General features: G+C 38.1%; 1 protein-coding gene across 1 annotated transcript; it reads right to left on the bottom strand.

Moving 5' to 3' along the window:
- Positions 1–511: 511 nt before the first annotated feature.
- LOC306872435 (transitional endoplasmic reticulum ATPase) lies at positions 512–11,577 on the bottom strand. Its single transcript, XM_079420991.1, has 19 exons — positions 11,356–11,577; positions 10,551–10,662; positions 10,221–10,393; positions 9,938–10,080; positions 7,672–7,802; positions 7,456–7,587; positions 7,216–7,318; positions 6,761–6,894; positions 6,534–6,669; positions 6,302–6,414; positions 6,062–6,226; positions 3,640–3,762; positions 3,414–3,561; positions 2,620–2,684; positions 2,256–2,434; positions 2,034–2,163; positions 1,794–1,952; positions 994–1,145; positions 512–893 (listed from the first exon to the last, which is right to left on the bottom strand). Exons 1-19 carry the CDS (start codon positions 11,376–11,378, stop codon positions 797–799), a joined length of 2,418 nt encoding a protein of 805 aa, XP_079277117.1. The 5' UTR covers positions 11,379–11,577; the 3' UTR covers positions 512–796.
- Positions 11,578–11,795: the final 218 nt, after the last annotated feature.

Genomic DNA, 11,795 nt, shown 5'->3' with positions numbered 1-11,795 from the left:
ATTTTAATTTATATATCAACATAACATATATTTTCCGCTTCTCTCGTTAATAAAAGGTAATACAATCAATTTAGTTAGATTAATATTTGATTTCCTACTCAGATAAATGGCTTAATTCAATCAAATTAAAGAAGCAAATCAAATATGAATAACAAAATAATAATAATAATAAAGACTCGTTATAACAAACATAATTGAATATAAATGAAATCGTCATCTGCTGAAATCGCGCGCCTCGGAAATTCAAAAACTAACGGTCAGTTAACTCGCGCGGATCCATTTCATTTATTTGATGGATTAATGTGTGTATTTATGATTTTTAAAAGATTAATATGATTGGATGTGGAAGTGAATGTTTTGTTTATTGACGGACTAAAGCAACTGGATACAAGGAGGCCTATCCGCAAATTTGTTTTGTGGTAAGTTACTAATGTTTACTTAAAATAGTGAGGCTTAGTTTAGGCTAAGTTTGAAAATTAACTAGTTTGAGAGTGAATTTCTACTATAGAAAGAGGGAAATTACATTTTCTTTATTACTGTCAGGCACACTTTTCACATCAAGACATATATTTAACAACATCATCTTATAATTTAATATGAGAGTAATAGACATTCAATTACATTTTTGTGTCAGGACTGTAAGAGATCTCTGTCAGAATGAGAAATTACACAGATATTGGTTATTCTATACTAATAATGATCATAATGTGCAGATTTCAGCTGAAAGTTATTTTCATGTCTTCTCTCACTGTCGCTGGCACCAGGTGTTGGGCTGGTGGAAGACAACTGACTTTGATTACTGATAGAGATCATCATCTCCTTCATCTCTGAAATGACCCCCAGAGCCTTGGCCTGACCCCTGACCTCCACCTGACTGAGGAGCTGTAGGAAACCTGCCGATGAGTTCACAGAATGAAAGAAAGAGAGGCATTTTAGTTCACAAAATGAGGTGTGAAGTGGTATGAGGTACTAGCGATGTGTGTGTTTGAGTACCTAAAGTTCCCAAATCCACGGCTTTGCTGAAGAGTCTGAGCAAACATCTCATATTTCCGTATGTCATTATCACTGACAGAACGACGAGCAAATCTCATGGCTTCCTCAAAATGATCCTTCCTGATCTCAGGCACCGGGTCATAATCATCATCCTGGAAACAGGTATGAAGGTATGATGCACAGGTTTGAAGTCATCAGGATACATGTTCCTTTTTTTTAGATTATATCATTCTCTAAGTACACAACACAATGAATATACAGTATAAAACATTTTAAAACCTTATAAAACATTGCATTTTATAACACGATATAAAAAGATATCCCCATTATTAATACACACACATATATATAAGTTATCTAATATTAAGACACATCAATACGAAGCTGAGGGTTCTGACCTATCATAAATATGAGGAAATGATACATGGTCTGCTCAACATGAGATAAAAGACACAAGAAGTTTTGTCCTTTGATTAGTGAGACTGAAAAAGAAAACATTAAATAAAATATTTCAAAACAGCAATAAAATCTTACAATAATATAACCAATTTTGCTTCTTCATCTCAAATCACACACCAAAACTGTATTTTTCAGACCGGTCCAGTGAATGCACAAGCACATTTTAGGGTAAACAAACAGAAAAACACTGAAAGGAGATATTTCCACTTCTACAACCACCATATTCAGCATGTGTTCTTCTTTATGCATGCGTGTTCAGGAACCAGGATTTTACTATTCTCTTTAAATTTGTGTCCAACCCACCATGGTGCAGTGGCTTTTTCAATCACATACGCACTAACCATAGCAATCTCTTTCTTAGCTTGGCGCTGTCTCTCAACACGGATCTCTGCCTCTATAGCTTCTCTTATAGCAAGCTTACAGGCCCTCTGACAGATCTCAGTTAGGTCTGCTCCTGAGAATCCCTCTGTAATCCGGGACAGATATGCCAAGTCTACATCCTGAAAAACACACAAAGAAATGCATAGATAGTGGTGCTTTCATGTGGAGATGCATGTATACATAGTTTGTGTGTAAATTACCTTAGCGATAGGGGACTTGCGGAGGTTGGCACGCAGGATGGCACTGCGGGAGGCCATGTCAGGTAGAGGGATATAAATCAATTGATCCAAACGACCAGGCCTCAGGATTGCAGGATCAATGATATCAGGCCTAAGAGTGACAGACAGGACTCTGAGCACTTGCCCTCTTCACTTTATCCCCTGCCAGCAAATGAAAGCACAAACGACAAACGTCTTTGTCACCTGTTGGTGGCGCCAATGATAAAGACGTTCTTCTTATTGGTCATTCCATCCATTTCTGTCAAGATCTGGTTGATAACCCTGTCAGCCGCACCTCCTGCATCTCCAGCCCCGCCACCTCGTGCTTTAGCAATAGAGTCTAGCTCGTCAAAGAACAGAATGCATGGGGCCGCCTGCCGTGCCTGATACCACAACAACACAAGCAGTGTGAGATATAAATCAGAATGAGATCTGGAAAATTGACGATTCACACAGAAAGCACATCTGAGACATGTTACTACCAAGTATATACTGCAATATGTCTTGGCTGAAGGATGTTAAAACCAGGTGTAAAAAGTGCTATAGTCTTTGACAGCAGTTTGTTCACCTTATCAAACACATCTCTGACATTTGCCTCTGATTCACCAAACCACATGGTGAGCAGCTCTGGGCCTGCAATCAATACAAAATATAGAAAGCAGTGTTTCGCACAGGATTTTGTGAGACTTGTGGCAGCAGGTGACGTTACATGTTAATTTACATATTTATGACATAATTGCGTCAAGTTTGCATTTAGACAAGTTTTGGCACTTTGGATCTGTTCAGCTCTCTGAACTGTCATATATCGTAATATAACTGAATGCCCAGTAAAGCTGTTCCCATTTACATATTTGCTGTTGTCATACATAAAACAAGTACAAAAAGAGACTAAACATGACCATTGATACTACAATACTTAACCAAGAGTCACTCTCACTTTACTCCAACTGAATGCGCTGCTTCTCTGCCGCCCACTGCACAGAATAGATGGCGAGAGAGGTGATATTGCACTGGGAAAGTCAGACCTTGAAGTGTAGGGGCAGTACAGGCCACATCTTCCAACTGAATGATAGCTAATGTTTATTTTAAAAAGTCGCTAAGTATCAGTATGTACCTTTTATGGAAAAAAATTATTAAAAGTGTCTGAAAGTTGCTAAATATGGTGCTAAATTCGTGCTTGTGTGTGTGAGACAGGGAGCTGATGGTAGGGCGGTGGATATTTATGGCGGTAAATATGGATATTGTGGTGGGCCGCTACAAATAAATCAGTGTATGGGAAACACTGGAAATGATTATACACACAAATACACTCATACTCAGCATATTTTTACTTTGACTTTAGATTCTCTCACAGATACATACCTTTAATAGACACAAAGTTAGCCTGGCACTCATTGGCAATGGCTTTAGCTAGTAGGGTTTTGCCGCATCCAGGTGGACCATAGAACAGAACCCCTCGAGATGGAGTCATTCCAAATTTTAGAAATTTATCAGGATACTCCACTGGATACTTAACAGAGAGAGACAAAGTGAATTAGAGAGAGAGTGAATGACCGTTTCATACCTGTTTGAATGTTTGTGGTTTTACCTGGACAAGCTCCTGTAATTCTCGCTTCACCTCATCAAGTCCTCCAATGTCCTCCCAGTTTACCTGTGGAACCTCCGCCACCGTCTCCCTCAGAGCAGATGGGTTACTCTGACTCAGAGCCCACTGGAAGTGACAGAAACCAATAGATATAATTCCCACAGGAAATAATAATCACATAAGAAATCTCTTTAATGATGGTTTCTCCTAGACAGATTGAAATTGAAAGCAAATTAGATTTTTAATTTTTTTTAAGACCCACAAAATCTTGGCTGTTTCTTCTCTAGAGTTTCAATGGGCAATGTATACATGTGCAGTTTTAATTAAGATACAGCAGTATTTTGCATAGTTGCACTACAGATTTCATCTGTCAGTCCAAGTATACATAATACATCACAATGCATAATCTTATATTAGAAGGGCTTGTTAAAGCCAATAGCCTCATAGGCAGCATTCCAACACAACATTAAAGCTGTAGTCCGTAAGTTTTGCCTCTTTGTTGCCATCTCTGTTTGAAAACCTGGAATTGCAGTTACTTGCGTAATTATCTTGCTTGCGTGGGCTGTACTCTGGCACGGCTCCAGCCCGGACGAATCTAATGTTTTGAGGTGAATGTGTGTCAGTCAGTCACTCACCAGTGTGGATGTTTACTGTACTTAGGAATCACAGATTCTAGCCTACGTCTTGGAATACATGACCCAAATTTTCACCGCATATTGTCATCTGAACAAGTAAGTAACAAGTCTGCCATGCTTGTTCTGCCCAACTGAAGAAAAAAGCATTACAATAAATCGCGCTACCAATGGTGATTAAATCTAACGTTCGATTAGCTCATATCACATCAAACCGTGCAAATCATTACTATTGTTATACTTTATTCTCAAATTATCAATGTTAACATCAGCATTGCATGACTGTGTGTGTATTAGTGCGTAGATTTCAATTTCTGTACAGTCTAATATCTAATCGTCATACCATTCAAATTTCGTATTAAGAAATTCTTCCCAAAAAGCAAATTAAGCTCCCTTTGATCTGGTTTTCTTTAAATACAAATCTTGTGTAATCCCAGGCTAGTGGTAATCAGAAGTACGTTTAAAACTGGAATATAATTTAATTTAATTCACATGTGTTACATAATCCTTTCTGGATTACAATCCGCCATCAAAATGATAAATTTAATTATTCTAGCTGCTGCGAGAAAAGGCTATAAATGAGCCGCCACCTGCAGGATCCTCACATGCGATAGCCTACAGACGTGACGTAATGACGCAGTGCCATGCTCGAATTTACCACTCAAAACATTATTATAAGCTAACCGTTGTGAATCGGGCTAAAGAAAGGGGATAGTTTTGAACACTGGCTGGTTATGTACTTGTTCAAATATTGATTTCGGATTATTTTTAACCAAAAAAAGTTACGGACTGCAGCTTTAAATAAGATTTTTAAAAAGATGGTTTATTGTTTGAATGTCTAGGAGAAACATCTGAGACAAAGTTGATACTTAAAGATCTCTCTGGATTTCCCACCAAGAGCAACATCTGAGTAATAGATTTGCCCTTTGGGATGGAAAAGATTTTAAAATCGAATCATTTTATGTGCATCATTGTGTGTGCAATGTTGAAGCTGACCTGTATATAGAGGTCTTCTCGGGTCCTAAAATCTGTACCCGACCTAAATCACTTCTTACCCAAACCCGACATGCATAATATTTTTTTTTTAAAGAAATACCCAACCCAAGATGACTCGATAAAATTAGACCCCAGTCTTACACGACCGTATGGCATTTATTTTCTAAACCAACTAGACCTGAAAAGTAAACTGCACTGATGTATGCACAGCCTGCAGCCAATAAGGAAAAATCCTGGTATCCTGCAGACTGATTTGGCTGCTGCTCCATTACTTTCATCTATTTATTTACTTATTTATTATTACTTTATATTATTTCCAGAGTTCAGCTTTCAATTGTGACCAGTGGATTGGAAAAATAAATATGATAGGTCCATCAAAATAGGTTAATATATCATAGATTCCCTTGTGTTGTCTGCAACGCTATTTACTTCATCATCAGTGAAGGGCTTTTGCACACAAAATAGAAAATCCCTGCATGAACACGCAGAGTAATAAAGCAATTGGCTTTTCCTGATGCATTTCCCGATACATCTTCCTGATATATCATATCTATAAGATAGATTTCTGTGTGTGAGGTTACAAACGTTTGTTCCTTATCTTATGTGTGTTTCTCAAAAATGCACTTAACATGAACACGCAAGTATCTGGGAAACTGTAAAAGAATTTGGGTTTTATCGGGTCCATTTGGAAAAAGCACATTTCCAAGGCACTCGTCGAAGTTTTGGACCCGATCCCGCTTGGGTCTCGGGTTGGACCTCAAGTTTTCAGATCAAAGTGGATCCGTGAAGACTTCTACCTTGAAGTCATCCATGGTGACGGCCATTGAGTTGAGAAGGTCTGCATCGATGCTGTCGTCCTCCAGATCAATTAAGGTCATCTTTTTGCGGATGGCCTGCAGCGCTGCCTCTGAACACAGAGCAGCCAAATCTGCTCCCACGTGCCCATGTGTTTCAGCGGAGATCTACCATAAACAGAAACATCCAGTTATAAAACATCTGACAAGAATTACACCCTCCATCACTCTCATCATCCTCACCTGTTCCAGGTCCACATCGTCCAATAGTTTCATGTTCTTGGTGTGAATCTGTAAAATTTCCAGCCTGCCGGTGGAATCAGGGATGCCAATGTCAATCTCTCGATCAAAACGACCTGCAACACAACTTTTACAATTGACCTCTCTGTAGAAAGTGTATTTTCGTCCATTCATTTGTTGATGCAGATAACTCTCGGCATAAATGTTATGAATCTGCATATGTGCAAATTCGCACCAAAACGTCGAAGAGCAGGATCCACACTGTTGGGTCTGTTTGTGGCTGCCATAACTACAACATGAACCCTTTGTTTCAGGCCATCCATCAGGGTGAGCAGCTGAGAGACGATCCTCCGCTCAACTTCACCATGAGTCTACAGACATGGCATAACCATCAAACCAGTGACAAACATCAGACTGTACACAGTTACGTAACACTCCTGTTTCTCTTCCTCTTCTCCTTACCTTCTCTCGTTTCGGAGCGATTGCATCCAGCTCATCGATGAAGATAATAGCAGGGGCATTTTTTTCGGCTTCCTCGAAAGCTTTTCTCAGGTTGCTCTCAGACTCTCCTGCGAGTTTACTCATGATTTCAGGACCTGGGATACAAAAGCAACAGCGTACGCCACAGGAAATGTATCTTGGAAACTGCATAAAGTCCTGGAAATACATCAGTGTTATTGATACTTGATAGCTGGCAAAATAATACAATATGATCTGCCGGTTTTGTCAAGAAAAACAAGAATCATCTGTTTTGCTCTTCAAGGTAAATACATGAAGTAATATAGAAGTCAGTGTAAAAATGCCAATAAGCTGCTTAGTTGCATTCTGTAGAGTTTTAGTGTTTATATTAATCTGTTATTGCAGGGCAAACAACAGTGACAGCAGCTTCAGACTGTGGCTTTCAAGTGCGTATGTACCATTGATGAGAAAGAAGAAAGCTCCCGTCTCATTAGCAACAGCACGAGCCACCAGCGTCTTGCCCGTACCGGGAGGACCATACAGCAGAATTCCTCTCGGAGGCTGAGGAACGACAGTGAGTGGGTGTAGTACTTGAGTGTGTCAGTAATCTTTATTTACAAATGAATGTAAAAAATGCAACTGTATAAATGAAAAAAAAATGGAGAAACATATTGTTAGATGTGTGTAGTGATTCTTGCCTTCACTCCAATGGCTTTGAACAGGCCAGGGTGCCTGAGAGGCAGCTCCACCATCTCTTTAATCTGAGCCAGCTGTTTACGACAACCCCCGATGTCATCATACCCGATGTCATTCAGGCTTTCCTCCTCATCCTGACACCATCAACATATGACAACATGACGGGGTGTGGACATTGAAATGAAGAAACTGTACAGGTATGACAAAATCACACATACCTCTCGTTTGATTGGTTCTCCCTCACAGTGGATGATGGTATCTGGAGCAACAATGCAGTGAGGAGTGGGGTCTGTTTCTATTACTTTAAACTCCACTGCTCTCATGCCTCCTCTGACCAGGAAAATATCACCTGCACAAAGCATAACCTTAAAACAAACTAAATTGTGACCATGGACCATAAAACCAATATTTTTTAAATTGAGATTTATACATCATCCGAAAGCTGAATAAATAAGCTTTGCATTGATGTATGGTTTGTTAGGATAAGACAATATTTGGCTGAGATGCAACTATTTGAAAATCTGGAATCTGAGGGTGCAAAAAAAGTCAAAATATTGAGAAAATCGCCTTTAAAGTTGTCCAAATTAAGTTCTTAGCAATGCATATTACTAATCAAAAATTAAGTTTTAATATATTGACGGTAGGACATTTACAAAATATCTTCATGGAACATGATCTCTAGTGATTTTTGGCATAAAAGAGAAATCAATCATGTTGACCCATGCAGTGCGTTGTTGGCTATTGCTACAGATATAGGCCTACCCGTGCTACTTATTACTGGTTTTGTGGTCCAGGGTCACAATTGTGAATTTGTAGTTGTTGTCAGTGTTGGTAATCTTAAGCAAAACTAAATCTATTAAAATAGTTTCTGTTAATTGAAGTAAAGCAATCAAATTATTAGATGAAAAATTTAAACTTGAAAGTTTTTTTAAATATTGCCTTGACAACTAACTGAAAGAATAGCTGCAGTTGAAGTACTAAAATCATTAAAAGTAAAACTAATAAAAATGGCATAAGGCAACAAAATGACTAAAACTAATCAAAAATAAAAGTTAATTAAAAATGTTAATAAATACTAGAATAGTATACAAATAAAAGTAAAATAACACGGTGTGTTGCAGTACTATATTGTATTCCAGTGGCAGATTATTTGGACAATATTTTAAGATAATTGGGGCTGATTGAAAACTGTGCCTACTTGCCTGATAATTAAAATCCTGTTTGATGGATTAACCCTTGTGCATCAATAAAAAAAAGTTACACTTAGGTTCATAGTGGACAAAAATGTCCATGTCAAAAAAACGGTAATAAAAATCAGAAGCTTGGGAGCACAGACTTAAGTTTGGTCTCATTTTAAAGAAGACCCATGGCAGATTATAGTAAAAAAAGTTTAAAAAGTGAAACCAAGAAAAAGTTATACAGGTTTAAATGTATGAAAATGATTTATAAACAATATTTTATATTTTATGAATATTTTATATATGAAACATGTTGAACTCTAAACCTGCTAGAAAATCAAAGCCATACATCTAAACAAGTTGTGTTCCAAATTTGAGGTTGATATCTCAAAAAATTAGCTTTCAGTAAAATTTAGTTTGGGCACAGTACCAAATTTTCCCCATTAGATGCCAGCAAAACTCAGCTGGTGCACACAGTGGTTGGATTTATGATTTGCAGTAGAGTTTCTCTCTCTCAATTTTTACAAGAACACACAATTTTTTTATGACAAACATACAAACCACACTCTGACATTTATACCAACACACCCACACAATTATAGTTGCACTATTTTCCAATTGGCTCTATAACATGCAGAGGCAGAAAACAGGAATAAAGCAAGTATTTGCTTTAGAGACCCTTTATAGACCAAACCTGAAAAAATGGCACCATCTGGTAAAAAATAGTAAAACATTTTGAAGCTTTGCCAACAGAATGAAAGCCTATTAACAAAAATTGCATCATTTTACAGTTAACCGACACTGCGATTAAAAATAGCAGTTTTAATGGGTTTCAATGGGGACATATTTGTCCAAAAGGTGCTGAGTGTTTCACTTTTTTGTACCTATTGTAATAGGTAGAATATTAAATATGGGTGGAATATTAAAATTCCCATAAAAATACACACCTGAGACATGCAGTTAGCATTAACACAGGCAAAATTATCACAAAAAAAATACAAAATAAACTGGACAAAAATGTCCATAAGGGTGCACAAGGGTTAAGCTTTTTGGTAAAAATAAATAAATAAATTGTGCAGAATGGTATTGTTTTCTTTACTTTTTTTTGTGTGTATCATTTCCAGGTGTGGGTTCCCTGCTAAAATATTTTTTAAAGATTTTAAAAATTACATCGGGATTTAAAGTTTTTGGTATCTAAACTTCAATGTAGACCCAACAAAAACCACACTCAACACTACACCTAACCCAAATGCAAAACCTATACTCCTATATCCTTATATTCAGCACACTGAATGAACATGTGTACCTTTGTGAACAGGTCGGTAGGCCTCCAGGAAGTACGGCTTTAGAAAAACCTCAAACAGGTTGCCCGTTAGCCCCTCGATAGTGTCATCAATGGGTAGAACATGAACGCGCTTCCCATATTTCACATCTGGACAAGCATGGATACTATATATACACAAGCATATGAGTGAGCATTGCGGTAGATGTGGTTTTGCTTTAACACCAGCAGCAGATAAGGCCTCTAATTTTAAATAAATGTATTTAATGATCCAACAGTAAGACCTTATGTCATTATCACCGCAGACCTGATGACATCTCCGAGACGCACGCGCAGGTTGTTGCGGGTGACCCTGTTCATGCGCACACGCTCGTTGCCACATGTGTCGTCTGTGAGAATGATGCAGACCGTCTGCCTCCGCTTCCGGCCGCGCAACACCACAGTGTCTCCCCGAAACAACTGCAGTTCCTCCATTTTAACCTGTAACACTCATGCAGGGATTTACAGTACACGCACATGTTTGGGAAACCTGTTTGAAACAATGATTACTTTTGCAATTGGGTGCAGCTAGTGATATAAATTACACACTGCTATTTCATCACTCTATCAGATACACACACAAAAATAGATAGATTACCTGTGACAAGCACACAATACTGTTGTCCTCATTGTTGGCTTCGTCCACGATGAGTCGATTCGGTCGAATCTTCTGCTTCAGAATAGCAGTGGAGAAATCCTCCGATTTTTGACTGTTCAACACACATATCAATGCACAATCCAATTTTCCACAACATTAATAATAAACAGTGAAGTACATGCATGGTTCAGTCAGCACGTGTAAAAGCCTGCTGCTTTTGTTTTGCTGCATCTCTCTTCAGAATACATTTATATACACTCCAGAGATATTGAAAATCACTGCATAGAAATTTTATAATAGCCTGCATAGGAATTTTACACTAAATCAGCACCAAGACTGCATAAAACGTAACATATAGAAATAATGTGTATTTTTGGCTTACAGGTACCTTCTAATGATCTCATGTACATTAAAACTGGACCATACCAAGGTTTAAACCCATTTTATAATGGTAACTGTGTTTTAATAAGGATAATGAAACATGAAAACAGTTCTTGGTGGCAGTAGTGTGAATACAAACCCACACACATACACTGCTGTCTGGTCTCCTGTTTCTTCATGTGACACTGGTCTGTTTTTAGAACAAAGTTATGTCTACAGCTAAGATCGAACTACTCGGACAAACACAAACACGTTTCATGTTATGATAAATATTATGAATTTTATGAAAAAGAGACAAACACTAACTCTACAACTTAACAACAACTGAAATGTATATCATCTAAAAAATCTTTTTTTGAAGAATCTTGCACATTCAGTCTAAACAAACAAACACTCAAACCCAAAGCTTAGTAGTTTTACTCACTCTGAGGCTCCAGCGGCGGGCATTGCAGATCAGGCTAGAGGTATTTAACAGAGGAAAAGAGCCAGTTCTGAGACAGAGACGAGCAGAAATCAGCCTATCCTTATGTTAGAGGTCAGAAGTTTGTAGTCCAGGTCTAGCCTGTAGTTCTTAGTTCATTGCAGTGCTGTACAAAGTGTGACGCTGTCCCTGGCCGCAGGCTCCATGCCTAGAAAATGTGTTTGTGTGGCAGCCTGCTCTACTCCCTGGACGTCTGAAACCCATCCCCTCACATATAAATAAGATTCTGGCACAACAACATAAGTTACATGCATATGTACACAAACAGTGAAACTTTTTTCAGTTTTCCATTGTTTTCAAATGTGTTTGCCCTCTTACCCACCCGGCCATTGTGTTTCCCACCAAGCTCATTCCAGACATTCTTGTCCTCCTTCTAACATATA

The sequence above is a fragment of the Barbus barbus genome (genome assembly GCF_936440315.1).
Source record: "Barbus barbus genome assembly, chromosome: 7".
NCBI classification, from domain to species: Eukaryota; Metazoa; Chordata; class Actinopteri; order Cypriniformes; family Cyprinidae; genus Barbus; species Barbus barbus.
Note: the sequence above shows the minus strand (reverse complement) of the source record. Positions and strands in the feature narration are given on the sequence as shown.

Coding starts and splice junctions, on each gene's coding strand:
- LOC306872435 (XM_079420991.1), bottom strand. CDS start 11,378: ATGCCCGCCGCTGGAGCCTCAGA. Junction 7,319..7,455: donor TCAAAGCCATTGGAGTGAAG/GCAAGAATCACT, acceptor GTCGTTCCTCAG/CCTCCGAGAGGAATTCTGCT. Junction 6,415..6,533: donor TCCTGCTCTTCGACGTTTTG/GTGCGAATTTGC, acceptor GTTGTGTTGCAG/GTCGTTTTGATCGAGAGATT.